Below are 26,520 nucleotides of genomic sequence, written 5' to 3'. Positions count from 1 at the left end.
TGACCCTGTTTTAAGTGCATCGTTCCACAGCAAAAGCCAATGCTAAACACTCTGAACTCATTAATAAATGTCCTATAATTGTGTCTTGAGATGCCATGCGGTTAATTTTCTCTTAATTAGCCCACAAGAAAATTAATCATATCAGAGGTTCTTTTTAAAAAAAAAAAAAAAAAAAACGATTCCGGCTCTTGTAGTGTTACAGCTGCAATAAAATACCCTGGAGAAGTAGAACATAATAAATACAGTCTTAGGAAAAGCCCTTTCTAATCCCGTCAGCTTCTTTCTTAGAAAAAGGGTCACCACCACAGAGTCCTGCTCCAGCTTTTCCTCAATCTGTTGCTTTCTCGCTGCATTGGGCTACGGCTCCCATCCAGGCCAGCCAGGGGACGCGTCAAGACATTGGGAAAGAGCATCAGGTTTTGGAAGACGGGTGTGCATGACGTCATACAATCGTCTGGACTGGCGTAACGCACTGCGCGGGAGAACTGGCCCTCTCAGAGGAGGAAGTGGAGCGATTGGTGATTTCTCGCTGAAGCTCGTCCACTTTTTTCTGAAGTTCTGCTCGTTTTGCTAGGAGTTCTTTGTAGCGATTGTGGACCGGTTCCTAACGGCAAAACAAAACACACCTTGCTCAACTTTGGGACAGAAAATTATAATAATCTTTTTTGGGTTTTTTTTAATGACCTAGCAGAGTTCCACAACCTGTTTCAATACCCAAATTCTCTTCTGGACAAGTGATACAGGTGGTCCTCAACTTACAATCATTTGTTTAGCGACTGAAGTTACAACGGCACTGAAAAAAGTGACTTATGACCGTTTTTCACACTTATGACCACTGCAGCACCCTCATGGTTACGTGATCAAAATATGGTTGCTTGGCAACTGGCTCATATTTATGACGGTTGCCGTATCCCGGGCTCGTGTGATCCTCTTTATGACCTTCTGACAAGCAAAGTCAATGGGGAAGTCAGATTCACTTGACAACCACGTTACTAACTTAACAACTGTGATTAAGTGATTCACTTAACTGTGGCAAGAAAGGTCATAGAATGGGGCAAAAGCTCACTTAACAACTGTCTTGTTTAACAACAGAAATTTTGGGCTCAGTTATGGCCATATGTTGAGGACTATCTGTATTAGGTACAATTACACAGCTAAGTCCCTGGAATAATAAACATACAATTTCAAATATCATTGATTTTGGATGAGTCAAAGCACAATGTGAGGGGAAGATGCCAAGCTAGAAACTGGGAGACTGTGACTTCAAGTTCTGCCTTAGCCCTGAAACTCAGCTGGGTGATTTTGGGCCAATCTTTCTCTCTCAGCCCAACTCACCTCATAGGGTTGTTATTGTGAGGAAAATAGGAGGAGGAAGATGTGTTGGATACGTTCACCACTTGGAGTTATTTGTAAAAATAATTAAAAGAGGATACAAACAAATAGAAAAATAATAATAATAAAATCCTTGTTGCCATGTGGTCATCACAGAACAGTGGTCCCCAATCTTTCTGACTCTGTGGACTGGCAGAGGTGGTAGCAGTGGGGGGAGGGGATGGTTTCACACATGCGTCCACTGCTTACACAAATGGAGCTTCGCATGCTTGTGCGCTCACCCACCCCTTGCACAGCGTGGCTCCCAACAGGCCGTGGACCAGTACTGGCCCATAGACCGGGGGTTGGGGACCCCTGTCATAAACGAACATCTTCTAGTTAGTATTGCGAAACACAGAAAGTCCACTGACCATAATTACAATGCTAAGAAACATCTGCTTTTGACCCGCGCCCCCTTTCTCCTCCCCACGAATTGGTTTACCTGTGGTTTCATTCGAGGATTCCACCGGATGTAGTATCCTACCCAAAGCTCCAAGTGACGCATGCTGGCCACTGGATATAACACATGGTTGGTGTAGCTGGCATACAGAGGGTTGGTGAAATCTTCAAGCTGACTGTTGATGTAGGACCACAGGGATACTGTCTTTTCTGAAAGGCCCTGGTAAGGAGCAAGTATGTTGTTCCATTTGAAAAGTATACATAAATGAGTAGGGAGAATTATTATTATTTTTTTAAAAACAGTATTGCGATGGTTTACCTCTTTCACTCTCTGCTGCTCACTGTTACACAGGAAGGTCCCAAAGAGACAGCTGTAGAGATGGTCAAGGATGGTGATGAGTAAGAACTCACTGAATTCAAAAGCTGTGGGAAACTTGGAAGGAAGAAAGGGAAAATGTGACAGTAGATTTACACAGGATTTCCCCACCCGACACTTGAAAGGACATTTTCCTGCCAGAAAATTATATTGGAGAAATGTGTATGTATACTGGAGAAGTGTGTATGTGTGTGTCTATGGCAGCGATGGCGAACCTTTTAGACACCGAGTGCCCAAACTGCAACTCAAAACCCACTTATTTATCGCAAAGTGCCAAGGCTGCATCAGCGTTGCTGCATCAGCATTGTGGTGCCCTCGGGGGGTGTGGGGGCATGGCCCACTAGGTGGAAGTGGTTGCAGTGGTCATGGTAGACCAGTGTGGCTGGGGCCAGGGTGGCGGGGGCCTCTGGTGCATCCCCCCGGGGCCAAAGCCACTTGCTTGCTCACTTCCTGCCTTGTCACTTCCAAATGCCACATGCTCGCTATCTGGCAAACTGCTGGGGCAATGGTCTGTGTGCCCACACAGAGGGCTCTGAGTGCCACCTCTGGCACGCGTGCCATAGGTTTGCCACCACTGGTCTATGGAGATTCTCGGCCATCCAGGTCCTGGTTGCCCCAACGGTTCTTTTTTCAAAAGGCAATTTAAATGTCTTTTGTTTTTTTTCTTGAAGACGTTTTGCTTCTCATCCAAGAAGCTTCTTCAGTTCTGAAGCTTCCTGGATGAGAAGCGAAACATCTTCAAGGAAAAACAAAACCCAGTTGCCTTTTGAAAAAGTACCTTTGGGATCTTTATGTGTACAGTAGTCCTCAGCTTACCCCAGTTCATTTAGTGACCATTCAAAGTTACGACGGCACGGAAAAAAGTGACTTATGACTGTTTTTCACACTTAAGACCGTTGCAGCATCCCCGTGCTGACCTGATCAACATTCAGACGCTTGGCGAGTGGTTCGTATTTATGACGGTTGCCGTGGCCTGGAGTCACGTGATCAGCTTTTTCTGACCTTCTGACAAGCCAAGTCAATGGGGAATCTAGATTCACTTAACAACCATGTTACTAACTTAACAAATGCAGCGAGTCCCTTAACAATTGTGGCAGGAAAAGTTGTAAAATGGGGCAAAACTCACTGAATAAATTTAGCAACATAAATTCTGGTTCAGTTGTGGTCATAAGTTGAGGATTGCCTGTACAAATGGAGACTATGTTCAGCACTGAGACCCACTGAGTTTACCAGGATTATTGTCATTGAAATACTGTATTTTTATAGATATCAACCTTTCCTACACATAAACATTGACACAGGTACTTTATATTGGCTCGAGAATAAAAAGAGAGGAACATTATTTCTAAGGGTTCTTTGCTGTCCCCAAAATGTACCTGTCTCGTCATCTGCCACACACAGTCCACAAACTGGAGGAAAACAGGAGATCGATCAGCATCAGCGTGATTTTTGTCTCCGTGGCCAACTCTCTGAAATAAAAAAAGAGAAAGGTAGAAGGAAAAACACACACACAGCGACACAGACCTATGCAATTACCCTCATCGTGGAGAACCAAAGCAAGCAACTTAACAGGCCTGCAGGTGGAGCCCCAATTTGTGATTTGCAACCTGAAGAACAATCAAACAGCAGTTTTGCATTTCTCTTCCTCCACCCTCCCCATTTAAAGTTCGTTGTGGCTTTCATACAGTGTAAATATTTTCACCCTTCATCCTCCTCTAATAACATATGAAATTAATACTGTGTAGAATTAGGCAAGGGTCATCTGTGTGACTAACTAGTTGGTCATCCAGTGACCAACTAGATACTCCTCAAGTTCTCTTAAGGAGAAAAGACATAACTCTGTTTCATGTTGTTTTTTTCACAACTGATATTTTTGACATATTGATACCTCCCCCATCCTAAAGTAACATGAATCTTCAATATTGAGTCTTGGCATTCACTCCATCAAGATAGCTCTTTATATACATGTCCCCACAACTTTACTCAATTTCCTTTTAGAATTATCCATGTCAATGTCCATCACCTAGAATTACACCTAGAAATTAATGAATTCTACATGCAAATTATATACTGTTTGAAAAAAATGCTTTGTTTTAAATCATCTATTTGGTTTCATTGGATACTGTCTAAAAATTTTGCACGATGAGAAAACTTTATGCTGTTCTTTTTCTCCCCCCTCCTTCATTTTTTTCTCCTGCATTACAGTTCCAAACATCCTAGTCTTCTTCTCTTGTGGGAAAAGTATTCAAAACCCTTGCTTATTTTGATTGCCCTCTTCACTTTTCCCAGCTACGTTAGTTCTTGACTTATAACTATTTATTTAGAGACCATTCCAAGTTGCAACATCACTGAAAAAAGTGACTTACGACTGGTCCTCCCACTTATGACCATTGTAGCATCCCCATGGATGGTCATATGATCAAAGTTCAGGCTTTGCTGGCTGTGGAATTCTGGGAGTTGAAGTCCACATGCCTTAAAATTGTCAAGGTTGAGAAACACTGTTCTATAGGGAAAATTACGCAGTTGCTGGAATTCTTGTAACCTCATCTCTTTCATCTCAATAAATCTTGCTAAGGGGAATTCTGTGAGGGTTTAGGTTGAAAAATAATCACTTCTGGCTTTCAACAGTTATCAGAAACCTTGACATCCCCCCTCCAAAATTATTGCACTCTATTCTTCCACAGTAGGCTGTGGAATTTTGCTAGTCTCCTGGAATTACGTATGTCTGAGTGGTGATCAGCAATCCTCAGCCAGTTTATAAATGCGTATTCACAACCTTAAATCAAGGATCAGCAGCCTGAGATGCAGAATTCTACTTGTATGTTTGTTTACAAGATCAAGTAATGGGCCAAATGCAAAGAAATAGCTAAGAGAAAAAGGCCTATGAATAAATGTTCAGCACAAGAATTCAGCAAAATTCTGACTGTGAACCAGTGCACCGAAAAACCCTCACTCTGTTTGTCCTGGAACCTGATTTAAGGCAGAAAAAAAATTATCCTCTCTTTCCACTAATTCTATTGGTAAACAACTGGGTTTCAAAATCCTCTGATAACAGAATAACAGAGTTGGAAGGGACCTTGGAGGTCATCTAAGCCAACCCCCTGCTCAATCAAGAAAACCTATTCCATTCCAGACAAGTCACTGTTCAGTCTCTTTTTAAAAGCCTCCAGCGAAGGCAAGGCGTCCCACTGGTTAATTATTCTCACTATTAGGAAATTTCTTCTTAGTTCTCGGCTGCTTCTCTCCTTGATTAGTTCCCATCCATTGTTTCTTGTCTTGCATTCTGGGGCTTTGGAAAATTAAGTTGACCCCCCTCTTCTTTGTGACAGCCTTTCAAATACTGGAACATTGTTATCATGTCACCCCAGTCCTTTTTTTCACTAGACTAGACATACCCAATTCCTGCAACCATTCTTCATATGTTTTAATCTCCAGCCCCCTAATCATCTTTGTTGTTTTTTTCTGCACTCTTTCCAGAGTCTCAACATCGTTTTATAATATGTAATAGTTTTTATAATGTATAATGATTTTTATTATACTTTATAATATATTTTTATAATACAATGTTCTACCAAAAAAATAACCTTAACTCACCAGCTGGAATCTGTGCCCGAAACTCAGCCATTCTTTTTCTAGCAGCACCTGGAAGCCTCGTATCGTCCTGTAATAGCCATCTAGCATGAGCATGGCCAGAGATGTGAGCTGAGCAGTACGGTCCCATCCATCGCTACAATGTACAATCACTGAGGTCTTCCCTGATTCAACCTTGTCAGCAATCCGAAGAGCTCCAGCGAGAATCAGCTGGGTTAAAAAAAAAAAGGCATTATGTGATTGTGGTTGTTGTTGTTAGTTGCGAAGTCGTGTCCGACCCATCGCGACCCCATGGACAACGTTCCTAAAGTAGTCTTGAGAACAATTGGGCTCCATCCATCATCTTCACCTTAAAAAGGCCCAAGCTAATATCTTTGCATGATAGGAACAGTATGCAGAAAACAGCAAGGAATATTTCTGTATGTTTTTTCATACCTTCATGTTGATTCATGCATTGAGTAAGAAGGCAACCACTATCTGTTCTCAAAGTTCTGTTATATTCTAAATATTATATCTACTTTATTTGCTAAGGCTTGCGTGCATATTATTTTAGTACACAACACACTGCATTTGTAGTTATACTTTATCATAAAAAAATCAGGAAAGGCATTTTTTTGCCACTTAAATATTTTGGATCATATTTCCTATAAATTCAAGGCTGTTAGTCTCACTGATTGCAATTTCTAGTTTATGCCACTGGAGTTGGATAGAAGAATCTATCCATTATTCTCTACCCTTGGAACAGTCCCAACAAAACCATAGTTAAATTAAATTCTATAGGTTAATTGGTTTACACCACACACTTAATCTAGTTATGGTATCAACCTGTATTTTGGTTTTACATGGTATGTTGAATCTTAAAGTACTAAACAGGCTGGCTTGGCACAATATACTGACCTCTTTTTAATAAAAGAACTAATAACGTTAAAAACCAAGATTTGCAGATTATGAAAATGCATTGCCAAATCTAAGTGACCTTGTTCAATCATTGTATGAACATAGCCAATGAATGACTAAGGACTCGAACTAAAATGTTTTACAACTGTAGCTTCCGTCAACCTGTTCTAGCAAAGACAGTGTGACATGAGGTCACTATCCCTCCCAATTTTATGACATTGTCCCAACTGTATTTTTGTAGGGAAATATAAATCAGTTTTATTAGCAAATAGACCCAGTCACGTAGGTTGCAAAGGACAAAGAAATGAGTCATGTGGAAAACAAAGAACAAAGGAAGGATAAATCAGTTCATCTGTAATTTTTCACTTGTAGCCTTTTGGTCCCTGCATTCTATGTAATGCAAGTGCTTTTCCCAATCAGTGAATATCATGAATTTGCTTGACAGAACCTGTGTAAACATAAATAAAAGTCTCTTCTTGCTAATGACCTCATGTCACATTGTTTTTGCTAAAAGAGATTGATAGAAGCTACAGTTGTAAAACATTTTAGCTTCAATCCTCAGTCATTCATTGGCTATATTCACACAACTGAACTTTTAATTACATTTTTAAATTTAAGATCTGTATTTATTGTTCTGGTGTTTTATATGGCATTTTATTCAATGACTGTAAGCTGCCTGGTGCCACCTCTGGTGAGAAAGACAGCATACGAGTTTAATAAATAAATACAGTAAATAAATAAACATTGGCATGTGGAACAAATCCAGTGATTGCTGATAAAGAAGCTTCGGATAAAGAGAGGTTTTCTCTTTCTTGTTTAATTGAGTAATGGGATTTAATGTACATAGTATGCTCAATCAGCTGGCTGGCTGAGGAATTCTGGGAGTTGAAGTCCACAAGTCTTAAAGTTGCCAAGTTTGAAGACCCCTGCTCAAGATGCTTTGCCCTCAGGGATGTTGGCTGGCAACTGTAGTTCAAGAACACTTGGAGGCCACCTAAGGACATGGACACATCTCAGGTTCGTGGGAATGTCAAAGTTTTCCAATGTAAATATACAAATCAAGTTACCAGAAATTATCACAAGTCAATCCCTGTAAAGCCGAATTCTAGAAAACCTGGTACATACTATCTATAGTGGAGCTTTGTTTTAATAGACTGTGTGTAGGATGCTAGTCCATTTTCCCTTGTTTTTATTTGTATGGTATTTGTTTTATTGTACACTGCCCAGAGTCAGGTCTGTGAGATGGGTGGCTATTTAATTTGATAAATGAATAAATTGGATAAGAGGTATTCATGTTGAATCAGAGACAAGACTATCGTGAGGATTTATCTAATTTATGTGATGACATCATGATGCAAATTTGGAGCATGGTGGCTCGAGTGGTTGGGACTCTGGGCAGGAGGTTGGCAAGACCGTGTTCGAGACCTGAAAGGTGCCATGGGGTGGAGTTGAGCTCTTGTCCTTGGCTCCAGCTCCTGCTGGAGTCATGAAAGGAGCCTCCAACTGGGTATCCCCAGAGCAATGGTGATATCACTGACTAATCCTTTCAACCTGGAAGCACCTTGATGCTTCTGACACGAGTGCAATATACGTTGATCTCTGAGACTAAAAATTTTATTAAGAACTAAGCTTTCGTCAGCAGCTGCTGATGTTGTCAAAGTATAAGCCAGGACCTGGGGACGCTCGCCCTTATAGTCTTTGGGAAGCTAAAGATTTGGACAAATCTTAGGGATACACTTAAGCAAGACAGTGGGGAGAATAGGCGACGACATCAAATGACCGTGCACCACAAGACGAACGTTCTAGGCAGGTGGGCCATGTGGGGAGAGGCAGAGCAGTAAAATTCAAATGGATGTCGGTTAGCACAGCAGAAACAAGACTGATGCAGCCAATTGTAGGTGCGCAGGGGATGGACAGACCTATGATACGCTCATTGTCCAAATTTTTAGTTTTCCAAAGACTATAAGGACAAGCGTCCCCAGATCCTGTCTTATACTTTGACAACATCAGCAGCTGCTGATGAAAGCTTAGTTCTTAATAAAATTTTTAGTCTCGGAGATCAATGTTTTTAGTAGTTTTTTTCTATTATGAATATACCCAGGACTCGCATTTTTAAAATAATTACACACACACACACACACACACACACACAATGTTAATTATTAATAAGTGAATTATGTCATTTTCATGATTTACAATTACATAAATTGCAGCAGAAGTTCAGTCTGATGCATAAAAAATCTGATCAGTCAGGATCCAGTAAAATGAGCTTTTGCTGTATTTCATAAGTACCCCCGTTTTGCATAAAATAGGTGGAAGGTAGGCTGAAAGAAAATAAACAATCAGCAGAAGACAAGTCTAGTTGAGATTGACTGCAAATCATTCCAGACTGCCACTAGAACAGGGGTCTTCAATCTTGGTAACTTTAACACTTGTGGACTTCAATGCTGGCTGGGGAATCAGAACTTATAGTAACAGAGTTGGAAGGGACCTTATAGGTCATCTAGTCCAACCCCCTGCACAACCTGCAGGGGACCATATACCATTCCAGTCAAGTGGCTGTCAGTCTCTTCTTGAAAGTCTCCACTGATAAAGCACCCACAACTTCTGAACGCAAGCTGTTTCAATGGTTGATGGTTCTCACTGTCAGAAAATTTCTCCTTATTTCTAGGTTGAATCTTTCCTTGACTAGTTTCCATCCATTGTTCCTTGTCTGGAATTTTGGAGTTGGTCCACAAGTCTTAAAGTTGTCAAGTTTGGAGACACCTGCACTAAGAGATCTCTTTTACCCTCTCCATCTCCTCAGTCCAACTGTCTCCTTGCAAAAGTGTCATGCTCAACAGATTTATTCACTCTTTTCTTTACAAAAGAGACAAACTACCGACCCACTTCGGTGTAAGAGTGGGAGAAAATGAATGAGAATCACATTATCAGAACTGCCTGCTTCATTTGAAAATAAGATAATAATAGTAGTAGTAGTAGTAGTAGTAGTAGTAGTAGTAGTAGTAGTAGTAAAGTTGGAAGGGGCCTTGGAGGTCATCTAGTCCAACCCCCTGCTCAAGCAGGAAACCCAATACCATTTCGGACAAATGGCTGTCCAGTCTCTTCTTAAAAACTTCCAGTGTTGGAGCATTCACCACTTCTGGAGGCAGGTTGTTCCACTGGTTAATTGTTCTAACTGTCAGGAAGTTTCTCCTTAGTTCTAGGTTGCTTCTCTCTTTGGTTAGTTTCCACCCGTTGCTTTTTGTCCTGCCTTCAGGTGCTTTGGAAAATAGCATGACTCCCTCTTCTTTGTGGCAGCCCCCGAGATATTGGAACACTGCTATCATGTCCCCCCTCGTCCTTCTCTTCATTAAACTGGACTTACCCAATTCCAGCGGCCGTTCCTTATATGATTTAGCCTCCAGTCCCCTAATCATCTTTGTTGCTCTTCTCTGTACTCTTTCTAGAGCCTCAACATCTTTTTTACATTGTGATGACCAAAACTGGATGCAGTATTCCAAGTGTGGCCTTACCAAGGCATTGTAAAGTGGTATTAACACTTCACGTGATCTTGATTCTATCCCTCTGTTAATGCAGCCTAACACTGAGTTGACCTTTTTGGCAGCTGCAGCACACTGCTGGCTCATATTTAAAGGACTGTCCACTAGGACTCCGAGGTCCCTCTCACAGTTACTACTATTGAGCAAGATACCCCCTATACCAGGGGCATCAAACTGCCAGCCCGGGAGCCAGACGCGTCACGTGGAAGCACGCCCACCCCATTGCCGGCAATGGCAAAATCGGCCCGATATGTTGCACAACGTCACATGACGTCTTGAGTTTGACATGCCTGCCCTATACTATCTCTCTGGAATACATGTCAGATGTCCTCCTTTCTGTTTGGACTGAGAACAGATAATCCAATGAACAGTATCTCATAGCTCTAATTAGCAATTATTAGAAGGATGGGAAAGTTTACAACGGGAAAATTCCAGCTAGTATCTGAAGTCTCTATCGCTGCAGCCAACAAGCATGAAATGCAGACTCTGCTCCTGGATAGTGGAAAACCTTTACCAGTAGGAATAGTTGCTCTGAATCCATGCCGATAACACACCATCACAATGCATTTTATTTTGTGGCATTTCTAGGGCACTCATTCCAATGGACTCTGTGGCCTAACACAGACAGATACAGAATACCCATCAACTGACCTTGATATGCTCCAGCCAATGAGTGGATTCCAAATTCGACAGCCAGTGTGTCTCTTCTATGTTGGGATATATAATTTCTTTGAGTTTCCTCAATGACTCTCTCATGACGTGGATATTATGGATGTCCAGGAAAACCAATTCGGCATTCTGATAGGCGTCCTCACTTTCATAACCTCCTCCTTTTGCCTGCAAAGACAGCGAATATGGGGCTGTTTTGGGCTAGCTAAGATTTCAGACCTCTCAGATAACAACAAGGAGGACTTTACCAGCCTTCCACACTCTAGACAGGCTTGGAGGTGTGGTCTCCCTACACTGGGAGAGTGGAAGTCTGGGGAAAGTCCAGATTGTGATGACCTGCTTATTTTGATAAATTTTTGCTGTATATTTTAACTGGGCCCACATCCACTGGGATTGTAATAAGGCCATTAGGGGATGTGGTACCGAGGAGCGTGAGGACTTTCTGATGGATCCTTCTTGATCATTTCTATCTTTTCATGAGTGAACAATTCAGCAGAATTTACGTATATAGCTGAACACTAAGATTTCAGACGTGCAAACTTAGCATCATTGGCTGCACAGCCATACACGGTCTCCTGCCACAGCTGCTAAGGCTGAAATGAGATTCTACTGTTTGAATCCCATCTACTTCACAAATGTCTCGCTTAGCAACAGAAATTTTGGGCTCAATTGAGGTCGTAAGTCGAGGGCTATCTGTACTGGAAGCTGCTAGGTGGGAACTGGCTGAAATATTTGTTGCAAGAGGGATGGGAGTCCAACCTTGTTAGCTACCGCGTTCACACTTGGTCTGGCATCAAAAATGAGTATTTTGTGGGACTGGGCATTGGAATCCATGATAGCCTGAAGGTACTTTTCATCTTCTTTGCTCCTCTTGCCACTGACTCCAACCATTGGCTGGCTGCAGCGAGTGATGGTGGCTTGGCTTTCTGGATGAATCCATGATAGAACCTGGTAGAAGACAAGAACGGGAAAAAAAAAGAAATAACAAGAGTGGGTCAAGAAGATAATTGAATATCTTGACTCTGTATTTAACTATTCCGAATCAAACCACTGCAACTGCAGTCTGAAGTATTCCTGCTGCTAGGATGGCTGATGTCCATAAATTGTTAAAATAATTCTCACTGGTTTTTCTTTACTTTCTTCTTCAAAATCCACTTGGCGAAGGAGGCAGCCCAACACATTTGGGAGACGCCAATCTGCAGAATTCATATTGCTAGTGGCATACTTACAGGTATACGGCCCCTTGACCGGAATGCAGCCACTTTCCTCAGCTCCTCATCTGGAATATTGGCTGGAACAACCAGAAGGGCAGGATAGGTATCACAAAGCTCATATTGCTCATTGATGCTAGTGACTCTCCAGCTTTCATTTGGAATTCCCTACATAGGAAAGAGAAGCTGTTCAGATTTTAATAGGGAAGAGAAAGGAAGGGAAGGGAGGGGGAGATGGGAGGAGAGGAAAGGAGAGGGGAGGAGAGAAGAGAGGAGAAGAGAGGAGAGGAGAAGAGAGGAGAGGAGAGAAATGAGAGAAGACAGAGATGAGAGGAAAGAGAAGGGAGGGTAGAAGGGAGAGAAGAGGAGATCCTCTTTCTGGATATTAATCTCTAGAAATTAGATATTTGCAAAACGTGGACAAATCAAATCCATTTCACTGTCTACTTCGCAGAGCAGATTTTTCTTTCTATCAGTTTTACTTTGAGATTTTTAATTAGCAACCGAGAAAAAAAAATCACCTTCTGCTATAAAGACAGCAGATTGCTTTGAAAATGTACAGGGTGGCCTTTTATTTATTTATTTTTTTGATCCACAAAAATGTTTCACATCCTCTGCAGTGGTGGTCATTCTATAGATGCAGCATCATTGCTGCAGCTTTTCCTGGATAACCATCCAATATGCTATGATTTAGATTAATCTGGCTCAGACACACTTACGTGGGAATTGTTTTTATTTGATTATCCCATTAGAATAGGGGTCTTCAAGCTTGGCCCTTTTATGACTTGTGGACTTCAACTCCCAGAATTCCTCAGCCAGCCAGGGCTGGCTCAGGAATTCTGGGAGTTGAAGTCCACAAGTCATAAAAGGGCCAAGCTTGAAGACCCCTGCATTAAAACGATGTTTCTCAATCTTAGTGGCTTTAAGATGTGTGAACTTCAACTCCCAGAATTCCCAAGCACTGCATTAGAATTTTTTTCCCAACCAGCAGGTTTGTAATAAGATAGTTTGCTAGAGAGCAAAACATGCAAACCAGAAGTGGAATAGTGAGACTCACCTGTCTTCTGTACTCCAGAATGGGATCATAAACGTTCCAGCCATTTTCTGGGAAAACTTCTTTATACTCAAACGCGAAAAGGGGCTTAAAAAATGGAGAGATTCTTTAGCAATGCATTTTCCATTTTTATATATAATTTCAAATAACTATTCCCATGCAGCCTTTTTTGTTTGTGTACCTTAATAAAAGCATAAAAGAAAGGCAGAGAATCCCAGAACATTCATCTGTTGCAATAAGCTGATCAATATATGTTTTTCCACATTCCTTTATTTTCTGATCTATGAAACTGCCAAGAAAATGGTAGGGAAGAAATACATTGTTCTTAAGAAGAAACCTAATAAGAACTGTTTTTTAAAGCAGCATCATAGGACCGAATTTCAGCTTCTTACTTTTGCACAGAATTGCCGTCTATGTAAGTGATGGTCTCCAGATGGTGTTTTGTTTGTTTTGAGTGACATGGAACTTAAAGCTAATTGTGGGATCTATAACTAGGGAACAATCAACAGTTCCCATTTAGATTAGTGCACAATGATGAATAAGGCTCAAACCCTTCCTCCCCCAAAAAACATCAATGCATGCCACGGCACATAAATCTTCACTGCCCACTTTCTCTTTTGCTCGCTGCAGTTAATACATGTACAATTAGATACATACACTCTTTCTCATAATTTCCTACAATTATGCCTAACAAAAATAATTCTGGCTTAAAATCTATGTTTTTTAGTAATTTTCTCTATCCATATGTGTACTCTTGACCAGAATCTTTTGGCTTTGGGGCATGTCCACCAAAGATGGTAATAAGTGCCTGGTTTTTGTCTACATTTCCAACAGTTGCTAGATATGTTTTTAAATTTTATTGCTAACCTCAGGATTCTCTTTTTTCGCTTTCTCTTTTGAGTCATCAAGAGAAGGATTCTACAAAGGATTCTCTCTCTTTTTTTAACTGTAAAAGCTCACAAATTAAAGAGTAGCACAGGTCCCAACTTACTTGCAGTTTTACTAAGAAGAACAGGAAACAGGGTTCCCAATTCCTTTAACAAAATATTATGTGAGACACCAGGAACTCCTTTTTCCAGACCTACTGGGACAAAGGGTTTGGTGTTTGCATCCTGAATATGAAGCACTGAGCTTAATGGAAGTCCTAGAAATCAGTTGCTCCTCTTGGTGATCCCTTCTCCCTTTCAAAAAAAATGTTGAGACTGGAAAGATGTGGATAAATTCTTCCAAACTTGATCTCTTTAAATTTTCTCAGGGAAATTGCTGAAAGCGTCCTAGATTTTCTGAGAGTTCTCGTGGAAATTTAAAAACAAAAACAAAAACAAGCAAGCAAAAACAAAAAAGTAAACCTTGAGCCAATTATGGGTGAATTGGAGGTGCTTCCCTGATACTATTGCCATGAAAAATCTTCTGAGCTGATTCTGGACGAGGGGGGAAAACTCCACAAGACCTTCCATCTTGTCTGGGTTCTCTCCTGTCCAGAAGCCCTCCAGCCTCCAAAACACCAAGACAGATTGCACAATAGAATAGAATAGAATAGAATAGAATAGAATAGAATAGAATAGAATAGAATAGAATAGAATAGAATAGAATAGGAGCTGGAAGGGACCTTGGAGGTCTTCTAGTCCAACCCCCTGCTCAAACAGAAGAACCTATACCATATCAGACAGGTGACTGTCTAGTAGTCTCTTCTTAAAAACCTCCAGTGATGGAGCACCCACAATTTCTGGAGGCAAGCTATTCCACTCATTAATTGTCCTCACTGTCAAGAAGTTTCTCCTTAATTTCAGGTTGCTTCTCTCTTTGGTCAGTTTCCAACCATTGTTTCTTGTCCTGCCCTCTGGTGTTTTGGTGAATAATGTGACCCCCTCTTCTTTGTGGCAGCCCCTCAAATACTGGAATACTGCTATCATGTCACCCCTATTTTTTCTTTCTTTAGATGGGCCAAACCCAAGTCCTGCAGCTGTTCTTCCTATGTTGTAGTGTCCAGGCCTTTGATCATTTTAGTTGCTCTTCTCTGAACTTTTTCCACGGTCTCAGCATCTTTTTTTGTAGTATGTGACAAAAACTGATTGCAGTATTCCAGGTGTGTTCTTACTAGGATTTTATAAAGTGGTACTAATACTTCACGTGATCTTGATTCTATGCCTCTTTTTATAGAACCCAGGATTGTATATCGCCAGCATACTGATGGTACTTAACCCTAAACTGATGGATGACTATCTGGAACTACATCTACTGAGATGGTATAGGAGGTTCTCCTGCTTGAGCTTGGGGCTGGACTAGAAGACCTTCAAGGTCCCTTCCAGCTCTACTCTACTCTATACTCTGCTCTGCTCTGCTCTGCTCTGTACTGCACTACACTGCACTGCTCTGCGCTGTTCTGTTCTATTCTATTCTATTCTATTCTATTCTATTCTATTCTACTGATGGCTTCATGAGAAGGGGCCAAAGCACCACCTCCTTCAGAGCTGGGAGAACAAACCTTTTCTTAATGATGCATTCAGCACTGCATGACTCCAACTACATGTCACCTTCCTAGAGGTCTTGACCAACCAGGAACATCATTTAACACGCAGGAAGCCATTCTGAGAGCAAATCTGAACAACTTCATATGACAAATGCCTAGAATAGTCCTCATAGGGGCTTAATAGGGGCTTCCCTGGTCCTCCCCACCCACTAGTGATAAGGATGAAATAAGGGTGTTGCTGGCAATACACAGAAGCGACAAAAGCAGAGAATAACAAATGTCATATATAAAGCCTATATTCATGCATGTGTGTTATATTGTCAAATGGCTGTTCCTAGGCATTAGAGACAAAATGCACTCTCTTTCTAGCTGAGACCGCTACAGGCATATCAATTTCACTCTGTAAAAACAGTTTTCAGTATGGAGAAATGTCCCTAAAATAATGTAAGTGGAGAAATTTTGAGCTCCCGTTAACTCCTGTTTGATTTGCACTTTCAAGGGATGCACTGAAACTATATCACTGATGAAGCTTCTTGGATGAGAAGCGAAACAACTTTTTCCTCACGGGGGGGGGGGAAACAGTCCAGCTGCCTTTTGAAAAAGCACCTTTGAGACATTGTTCTTGTGATTGTAGCACACCCCCAACCTTGATTGATTTTAAAAAAGCCAAGCAGGATAAGAACAAATTTGTATTTTGATAGGAGATCAGTAGGAGATTTTAGAGCTTAGGCTAGAAATGGAAATTGAAAAAACATCCTGGAAGAAGACAATGGCAAAAATTTCAGTATTGTTGCCTGATGGATATTTCCCTCAGGTCACCAGGAGTTGAACTCAATCCAAAGGTTTCTTTATCCTTTCAGACTGCTTTCAAAAGAAAGGAATGTTTGACACACATATCCCCCCCATCAATTATGGGAAAGTGACTAATCCCAATGTTTATGGGGGGGGGGGGGAATTGAACATTCTGATTCAACTCTGAGTCTCCCTCTTTTGCAATACAAAAGGATTACAGCCTTGTTTTTAGACTGGTTTGAGTTCAAGAAGCCAATAGCCCAGTGGTGGGATTCAGCCAGTTCGCACCGGTTCGGGAGAACTGTTAGCTAAATTTTGTTGAGTTCAGAGAACTGGCTGAACCCATGCTGCTTCTGGAAGTCCATTCTAGGCCTTGGAGGTCTCCCAGGCCTAGAATGGCCCGCCAGAAGTGCATTGATGTCACTTCCAGAAGTCCATTCTAGGCCTGGTGGAGGCCTGGTAGAGGTCTCCCAAGCCTAGAACAGCCCACAGGAAGTGCATTGATGTCACTTCCGGAAGTCCATTCTAGGCCTCAGAGGCCCAGGCCTGGATCCACGCAGAGAACCAGATGTTAAGGTATTTGAATTCCACCACTGCAATAGCCCCCACCAAGATCAACATCACTTCACTTTCCTGCATTTTCATCTTACAACCACACTAGAGAGGTAGTCCTCGACTTACAATCATTCGTTTAGTGACCATTGAAAGTTAAAGTGGCCCTGAAATAGGTGACTTATGATGCATCATCATCATCATGTGGTCATGTGATTAAAATCTGGACACTTGGCAACCGGCATGAATTTATGATGGTTGCAGAGTCCTGGGATCATGTGATCACCTTTCGTGAACTCCTGACCTGCTAAGTCAATGGGGAAGCCAGATTCACTGGACAACTGTGTTACTAACTTAACAACTGCAGTGATTCACTTAGCAACTGTGGAAAGAAAAGTCATAAAATAGGGCAAAACTCACTTAACAAATGTATTGTTTAGCGATGGAAATTAGGGGCTCCGTTACGATTGTAAGTCAAGGATTACCTGTATATTTTGGAAAAGATCATGTTTGTCAGATTAGCAAAAAAATACTTACCAAGTGATTGGACACCGGAAATGCATATTTTGTCAAGTTCTCGAATATGGATCTTCTCGTGCGACCTTCAGGCCTATGAGCAAACCGAAGATTCCGGACATCCTACAGAACGTAGGGCAAAACTGGGTCTTACCAGAAATCCTGCAGTACACCATACTAATTTATTTGCTGAGAAATTAGTGTATTAATTGCTGCCAAATTCTCTCTGTGTTATGCAGTGGGGAGGAGGGAAATTATTTTGTAAGAGACAGAAACCACAAGTCTGTCAATTTAAACTGGGATTCTTCATCTGGTGTCCTTGAACATTTTTCAAGGGATGCACAAACTTGGATGGGAAAAAGATATGGCTTCTATTCCCCACTAACCTTTAATTGAAATTTAGCTTTTCATTCAATCATGAATGTAGGCAACAGTGGCCTCCAGACTCAAAAAATGTTTAACTTCAATTAACTTCATCTAAAATTATTATACCTTAAAATGTAAAACCAAAATAGTCCATTATTCAATTGGACAGGGGGTTGGATGAAATGATGTTCAGAGTCATTTACAACCCTTACATTTTATGATTATATGAATTTTCTGTCAACATGTATTACTGAAGTCCATTAAGACCATTACAAGCCATAGCCGTTACATGCTATGGATTATGAACTCAAAACAGTATCTTCCCATTCTTGACAAACCAGTTTACCTTGCACACAATTTCTAGGCCATATGAATTTTCACCACGACTAGAAGCTCCTCCAATTTTCTCTACTCTGTTAATCACTCCAAGAGGGCCATCTAGAACAAATGGAGGGTTCTGGAGAAAATGGAAATGTATCAATAAAACATCCAAACCAAAGAATTATTGTTAGATAGAGGTAAGGAGCTAAGGTTTGATTTTTTAATATTTAGCCATGCAATAAACTTACAAATACATTCAGAAAGCTGGGGTTATCTTTAAGATTAATGCAGCGGCTCCCAACCTTTTCTATACCCTGCACCCCTAGAATGCTTCTAATATATTTTCGCACGCCTTACAAAAGTTCAAAATAACGGCAATGAATTATGCATATACACTATAATTTTGAAACTTCTAAACCCAAGTTTTTGCACCCCCTGGAATATGTCCTGGTTGGGAACCCCTGGATTAATGCATTAATTACTTGATACATCCTTATTACATTTATATTCCACCATTCCTCAGATAAGTCAAAGTGTAGTACAATGGCTCTGTTTTCATTTTACCACCAAAACAAGATCCCTGTGAAGTATGGTGGTGAGACAGAAAGACTGGCCAAAATCACTCAGGAAATTTCCATAACTATGTAAGAATGGATAAACTTGGATCTCCCCAGTCTTAATCCAATACCTAAATGGCTACTCGGCACAAAGTATATTTCCCTTTGTTATAGTCCATTTCAACACAGGACAGTTGTCTAAAAAAATAAATTCTAGGAGAAAATGTAATTTATATTGTGGCTTTTTGTTACATGCACGCTATGGAAACATGAATATTACAGCTGTGCTTTGAAGTGTATGCCTGCTCCTTCTTACAGCAATCATAAATTTTGCCATCATTGTGCAAGAAATAACTGACTTGCTCTTTGGAGAGTGAATCTAAAGTGCTTTACGGCTCTAATGAATATTTGAAGTTGATGAATATCCAGTACAAGCTCTGGTTCATTTAGCTTACATTTGTCTATGCTGCCGGCAATGGCTCTCCAATGTTTTCACAGGTGACTTTTTTTTCTCCTCCCTTTTCATTATATAGTCGTAAATGCTGACACATTATATTGTTTCAACAGAATGATATTTATAAAAAATTAAAAATCATTGACATTCTATTATTTAGTTAATCTAGGGCAGTGTTTCTTGAAGTATGGTTCTGGGACCCCTGGCGATCCCCAAGGCTATCTCTGCAGTCCTCAAAATAAGAATGATTTGCCAACCTATGTTTAAAAAATAATCCAATATTAAAATCCCATCAAACAATCATGAGAAAAGATAGAGACAAAGATTGTCCCAAAGGTGCTTTTTTCAAAAGGCAGCTGGACTTTCTTGGTTCTGAAGAAGCTTCTTAGATGAGAAGCAAAACATTTTTCAAAGAAAAGAAATCAAGGAAGTCCAATTGCCTTTTGGGAAAAAACACATTTGGGACAACAATAACCCAGATGATTGAGAATCTCCATAGAGGCTTAGAGACAGAGAATGCATCCATTTTAATTTTTAATACAGTAAATATTAATAAATATAACCCATAGGAACAACAGCTCTTTTGAGGGTCCTTGGTAATTTTTAAAAGTGGAAAGGGATTCTGACATTGAAAAAAAGTTTAAGAAACAATGACGAAGAGCAGTGTTTCTCAACCCTGGCATAATCAGAACTGAAGTTTTCATTGTACAACAAATACTTAGATGCAGCATTTCTTTTTATCTAACATCAGTGGTGGGATGTAGAAGAAGGGTGGACTTCAGGTCCCAGAATTTCCCAGCCAGAATAGCTGGCTGGGGAATTCTGGGACTTGAAGTCCACCCATCTTCAAGTCATCAAGGTTGAGAAACACTGAATTAGAATATTGGAAATAAAGAGAAAGAAATATTTTATTAAGGTTAATTAAAATGTAGGATTCTGATAATACAAGCATAAAATTATTCGACTTTTTCATCCAAAGTTGGTATAATGTTAGGCAGTGGTTGGATTCAAATACCTGAACAACCGGTTCTCTGCGTGGACACCACTTCTGGAAGTCCATTCTGAGCCAGGGAGGCCTCCTAGGCCCAGAATGGCTCACTGGAAGCGTGTGGATGCCACTTCCGGTGGGTTGTTCTAGGCGTGAAAGGCCTCCCGGCTCAGAATGGACTTTTGGAAGTGGTGTCCATGTACTTCTGATCTGCCGTTCTGGGCCTGGGAGGCCTCTCCGGCTCAGAATGGACTTCCAGAAGTGGCGTCCACGCACTTTCAGTGGTCTGTTCTGGGCCTTGCAAAAAAGGGGTAAAGCATCAGCTGGTTCACCAAAGTCAACAAAAAATTAGCTACCGGTTCTACCGAACCGGTGAGAACTGGTTGAATCCCTCCACTGATGTTAGATAAAAATAAATGCTTCATCTAAGTCAGTGGTGGCGAACCTATGGCACGGGTGCCAGAGGCGGCACTCAGAGCCCTCTCTGTGGGCACGCGCGCCGTCGCACCACTCCTAGGCCTTCAGCTGGGTTTTATAAAATCTTTTCGCTTTAGGCCTCCGCCACCGTGTTAAAAAAAAAAAAAAGGTTCAATCAATCAGTCAATTTCAACTTCTCGCAGGAAAAAAAAAGATCTTGCAAAGTTGGAATTGATTGATTGACCTTTTTAGTCCTACCCAGTCTGCAGTTACCACCGCAACCACGCCCACCCAATGGGCCACACCCACCCAATGGACCACACCCACCTAATGGGCCTCACCTACCCGGCACCCGAGGATGCATAAGTGGGTTTTGGGTTGCAGTTTGGGCATTCAGTCTCTAAAAGGTTCGCCATCACTGATCTAAGTATTTGTTGTACAATGAAAACTTCAGTTCTGATTATTTCATGTTGAAGGCTATATTGTGTAATCACTTCATATATACAACTCCACTACGAAAGGCAGGAGATTCCATCATGACTCACAAAGCATATACTGAGCTATGCCCTCCCTTCAAATAAGAGCTATGAACCCATCAAAAACAAGGAAAAGTAAAAACCAATTTATTAAGCCTTACCCTTTCCATGCTTTTAAAATACAGTCTGTAATTTGTAACTGTCAAAGTTCCTCGAATACCTCCAGTAAACGGGCAGATATGAGTAACATCTTTTGCTACAAAAGAAATTAAAAGTATTATAAATATTTCCAGAGGGAAGTATTGCCGTAAGGTTTAAAATCCTCCCCCCCCCTGTTTTTATAAGATGAAACAAGAGTAAGGCTAGATTTATGCCTTCTGGAGAAGAAGGAAAAAAGAGCTTCTTCTCACTACTTCTTCAGACTTGCATGGAGAAATATGTGGGAGAATGACAAAGGATTTTAAACTTTGTGGCAGGAACAAATAAATATGGCCTGCATGATTGTTTTATGGACCGATTTGAGAATAAGAGAGGCACCCAGTTTGACATTATTTCCCCTGGAATCTCTGACAAAATGCTTAACCTTTAAACTTTCCCGCAAAGTTATTTTAATGAGCCCCATGAGCAGCTAGAAGCTGCATTCATATAAACAAAGACTTGAAGCCAACTATCACTCCATTTCATTTGTTTACCAGTTTTCTAGTTCTATCCTCTCTATACACTCCAGGTCAATTAATTCTTAATGACCTCTGAGGAGGGCCAGTCCTTTTCCATTTCTGCAAATTTTGTCTAGCAAGACTTCCTTTCTTATGCCTGGATGGAATAGATAGATAGATAGATAGATAGATAGATAGATAGATAGATAGATAGATAGATAGATAGATAGATAGATAGATAGATAGATAGATAGGGAGGTAGGGAGGTATTATTTATTTATTTTATTTTAAAAATTTATAAGCCGCCCCACTCCCGCAGGACTCCGGGCGGCTAACAATAAAAGCACCATATAACATGACAAAACAAACAGTACAATAACAGTCATCCAGGGGTCAGATTTTATAAACCCCAGGCCTGCCGGAAAAGCCAGGTCTTAAGCAGCTTACGGAAAACCAACAGGGTGGGAGCGGTCCTAATCTCCGGGGGGAGCTGGTTCCAAGACGTGGGCGCCATCACAGAGAAAGCCCTCCTCCACGGCCCCGCCAAATGGCACTGCTTGGCCAACGGGACCTGAAGGAGGCCCAGGCTGTGGGATCTAACTGGATGAAGGGAACTATGAGGTAGTAGGCGGTCTCGCAAATAGCCTGGCCCTGAGCCATATAGGGCTTTAAAGGTAATAACCAACACCTTGAATTGGACCCAGAGACCAATAGGCAACCAGTGCAGCTCACGGAGGATAGGTGTAACATGGGTGTATCGAGGAGCACCCACTATCACTCGCGCGGCTGCATTCTGGACCAACTGTAGTCTCTGAATACTTTTCAAGGGTAGCCCCATGTAGAGCACGTTGCAGTAGTCCAGACGTGAGGTGACAAGGACATGAGTGACTGTAAGGAGAGCCTCCCGGTCCAGGTAGGGTCGCAACTGGTGCAACAGATAGACTTGTGCAAAGGTCCTCCCAGCCACAGCCGTCAAATGATGTTCCAAATTCAGCTGTGGATCAAGGAGGACACCCAAGTAGATGATAGGTAGGTAGGTAGGTAGGTAGGTAGGTGGATAGATAGATAGATAGATAGATAGAGAGATAGATAGATAGACAGAGTAGAAAAAGTAGATAGATAACATAATAGCATCTTCCATCAGTGTATATTAGTGGAATGGACCTGTTTAAGACTTTGAACCAAAAGACCGCAAGGCTAGCACATAGAAGCCAAAATACCAATGGTACATCAATGTATACCTCACTTGGCAACCCTCCACAGTTACTTATCACATGATCAAAATTTGGACACTTGGCAACTAGCATGTATTTATGATGGTTGCAGTGTCCCAGGGTCATGTGATCCCCTTTGGTGACTTTCTGATAAAGCAAAGTGAATGGGGAAGCCAGATTCACATAACATCCATGTTATTTTAACAACTGCAACGATCCACTTAACAACAGTAGCCAGAAAGCTCATAAAATGGGGCAAAACTCACTTAACCACTGCCTTGCTTAGCAATGGAAATTTTTGGCTCAGTTGTGGTTGTAACGTGAGGACTACTTGTAGTCACATGGAGACTTTCCACGGCTCTTGTAATTTACTTTGGTGAGAAAATACAAATAGCTGCACTTACCCATGTCTTTAATAGTTTCTCCGGGTAGCAAAGGGGGCTCTTCCATTTCAGCTAATTTATTAGATTCTCTGAGTATCTAAAACACAAACACAATTATCAGGTGCACTCACCTTCAATACTTAAAAGGTCAGACATTTGAAACTTATTCACCCCACATGGAAAAAATAACATGGGAAAAAAGTGAGCCCAACCGACAATGCCTAGAACTAAAATCTGTCCCCTGCACTCAGCTTCAACCTACCTGATTCGCAGCGTCTAGGACAGGGGTAGGCCACCTTGGCTCTTTTATGACTCGTGGACTTCAACTCCCAGAATTCCTGAGCCAGCCATGCTGAGGGGAAAGGGAGAGGTTCCAAGCTGAGCCATGCTGGCTCAGGAATTCTGGGAGCTGAAGTCCACGAGTCATAAAAGAGCCAAGGTGGCCTACCCCTGGTCTAGGAAAATCTATGAGGGCTCTCCCATTTTGTGGGGATGCTGTTTTTCTTTCTAGGGTCATGCCAATATGATGAAATTGTTTGTCTTCTCCTCTAAACCTCCTACTGTACTTTGTTAGGCTCCAGGGAATTATTTTAAAAAGATACATAAATGTTGCCATCTTTTTTTATAGCTTTTGATACATAATTGCATAATTTTAAACTGATTCAGTTATTGTTGTAATATGTCAATTATTTATACTGTGGAGAATGTAAATAGCTGAGATTGACTGGTAAAAATAATAAAATGAACGAACCAAATCAAATCATATCTTATATTTGAATATTGCAATTAATCAATTAACTTTATTTTTAAATAAATCTGCTGATCTATTCAACTAAAAAGAGATGAATTTTTCCTTACAAAACTAAGGAAAGACTTCCTGAGGAAAGTCAAATAACTGTTGGCAAGAGGAAAAAGAGTATAATTTAGACATTCATGAGGGTTTAGGGGTTTTTTTTTGAGTTTTGGTCATTGTTGTTGTTTTTTTGTCCTAAAATATAAAAAATATTCCTAGTCTTGCTCCTGTTTTTTAAAAGTAGTAGATAAAAGCATCAAATGTGCATCTGCTGTAGATCATATTAAACATATATAAGATTCCTGCAAGTCCCTACTCAAAATGTCTGTAGTTTCCACACCAGGTAAAACCCTTTATTTAATAAAATGTCTTTATTTTGTGTGTGTTTGATGATTAAAGAAACGGATATGAGTTTCGAATGACTGAAGCCAGAAAAAAAGACACTAATCCTATAGAAAAGGCATTAATCAAAATCATTACATGAAGGAGAAATAAAGTAGAAACACTATAAGGATTTAAATCTAAACTGTCAAGTTAGGGTACAAGGTAGGGTACAAATGCCTTCTTAAAATAGCACGTTTTTAAAAATTTTCAGTTCTCTGCCATATCCAGGCAAAAACAAAAGGTTAAACGTTGACATAGGCTTTACCTGGCATGAAATAAATAATGAACTTTCTCTTCCAAATGAAAGGAAAAGAACAGCTCATAGCTCTGTCCATAGGTTGGCCTCACAACTCCACCCATGGCACCCTCCCCCTTTCCCAAATGCTAAATAGGGCCCCTGTCTCTCCCTCCTCTAGTTCCCCCATCTTACTTTTGGCAAAAGCCATCCCCCACCCCCAAAGAAGATAATGATGCTCTCCAAAAATATATATTTCTGCCTTTAATCTAACGAGTTCCCTGTTTTCTCTTATTTGGTCTCAGTTGTTCTGCTCTTCTGAACCTTCCCCACCCATCCCTTGCCCAGGTCTAAGGATGCCTAAGCCAAGAAGGGAATCTGTAACAATCCAAGTCAGGGTTCTTCAAACTTGGCCCTTTTATGACTTGTGGACTTCAACTCCCAGAACTCCTCAACCAGCATGCCTGGCTGAGGAATTCTGGGAGTTGAAGTGCACAAGTCATAAAAGGGCCAAGTTTGAAGACCCCTGATCCAAGTCCTGCCCATTTTTATATGCAGCTTGTACAAAAGGCACCAGGCTTCATATGTGTGGCTGTGGCTGCAACCCTGACTTTTTTGACCCTCACCCCATTGGAGGCTCCCAACCAAGGGTTTTTATGAAGATTTCTTTACTCAGAAGAAATTAAGGGACTGAGCTTACTGATGAATAGTGAAAAAATACTGAAACACCATTAGACATCTGCTTGTTTAATCATGGGGATTAAAGCTGGCAGAGGAATTCTGGGAGTTGAAGTCCACAAGTCTTAAAGTTGCCAGGGTTGGAGACCCCTGGAATAAGCTATGCCAGTCTGGGTTTGTACAACATAGTAAGCCATAGAACACATTTTATGAAGTCAAATTTCTAGGTTATATACCAGGGGTCTTCAAACTTGGCCCTTTTATGACTTGTGGACTTCAGTTCCCAGAATTCCTCAGCTAGGCACGCTGGCTGAGGAATTCTGGGAGTTGAAATCCACAAGTCATAAAAGGGCCAAGTTTGAAGACCTCTGTTCTAGAGCAATAAAGTAGACAATATTACTTCCTTTACTTCCTACAAATTAGCAGACCATTGAGAAAAATCACTGCAAACTTACTATTTCAACATTTTTTTAAAATGTTAAAAAAAAGATTTCTGCTGTAGTCTGGAAACATTTGCTGATGATTTGGCTGTTTTACTCATGAACCTATGGGTGTTAAATTATGAATTATGGTTAAAATAAAATAAAATATGGGTGAATTATCCCCGCATCTCTGAAAAATCCAAGTAAGGAAAGAGGAATTCATTTTTGTACAGATTCCAAGACAAATTGCAGGCATTTGGCAGAAGCTAGATTTGTCATGTGGTGATAGAACAGGGGCCTTCAAACAAAACAGAACAAAATCCCTAATCCACACGCACTTTGCAATAGGAAGATTGAAATCGTAGCTAAGTCACAATAAGAATGAAGCTACAGCCTCAAAGAAGAACTAATGGATCACTGCTCCGAAGGTCACCCCAAGGCTCCAGCTTGCACCCCCTTCAAACCTGGTTCTTCTCAAATGACAACCAGAGATAATTGCAGGACAACATTCTTGCTCCAAGATGGGCACCTATGCAAATACTCAAGGACCTTGACTAATTCTGAGGTAACTTTTTTCTATGGCTGCCTTTGAGATGCCAACCCGCTTCAGACACTTTTATTTTCCTTGTCTCAGAGACAAAAGATTGAGCGAGGCTGGCTTTCCCTGATCTAATTTGCACTAAATTTAAATTTTTCCCTGATCTAATTTGCACTAAATCAATACACTGTAACCTGG

The 26,520-nt window shown here is 40.9% G+C and overlaps 1 protein-coding gene across 1 annotated transcript in view; it reads right to left on the bottom strand.

The window, feature by feature from the left end:
• Positions 1–166: 166 nt before the first annotated feature.
• MTMR2 (myotubularin related protein 2) overlaps positions 167–26,520 on the bottom strand; it is a 39,375-nt gene continuing 13,021 nt past the window's right edge. Inside the window, exons 3-15 of the mRNA XM_039349065.1 lie at positions 23,294–23,369; positions 21,181–21,275; positions 18,153–18,263; positions 17,462–17,563; positions 13,114–13,197; positions 12,075–12,224; positions 11,605–11,793; positions 10,828–11,013; positions 5,741–5,947; positions 3,523–3,615; positions 2,090–2,203; positions 1,814–1,990; positions 167–604 (exon numbers count right to left, since the gene is read on the bottom strand). Coding sequence (XP_039204999.1) covers positions 443–604; positions 1,814–1,990; positions 2,090–2,203; positions 3,523–3,615; positions 5,741–5,947; positions 10,828–11,013; positions 11,605–11,793; positions 12,075–12,224; positions 13,114–13,197; positions 17,462–17,563; positions 18,153–18,263; positions 21,181–21,275; positions 23,294–23,369 — 1,746 coding nt within the window. The 3' untranslated portion in view covers positions 167–442. The remainder of the gene's footprint in view (positions 605–1,813; positions 1,991–2,089; positions 2,204–3,522; positions 3,616–5,740; positions 5,948–10,827; positions 11,014–11,604; positions 11,794–12,074; positions 12,225–13,113; positions 13,198–17,461; positions 17,564–18,152; positions 18,264–21,180; positions 21,276–23,293; positions 23,370–26,520) is intronic.

Source organism: Crotalus tigris, unplaced genomic scaffold (genome assembly GCF_016545835.1).
Source record: "Crotalus tigris isolate CLP2741 ecotype Arizona unplaced genomic scaffold, ASM1654583v1 scf7180000018224.911827, whole genome shotgun sequence".
Lineage (NCBI taxonomy): Eukaryota > Metazoa > Chordata > Lepidosauria > Squamata > Viperidae > Crotalus > Crotalus tigris.
Note: the sequence above shows the minus strand (reverse complement) of the source record. Positions and strands in the feature narration are given on the sequence as shown.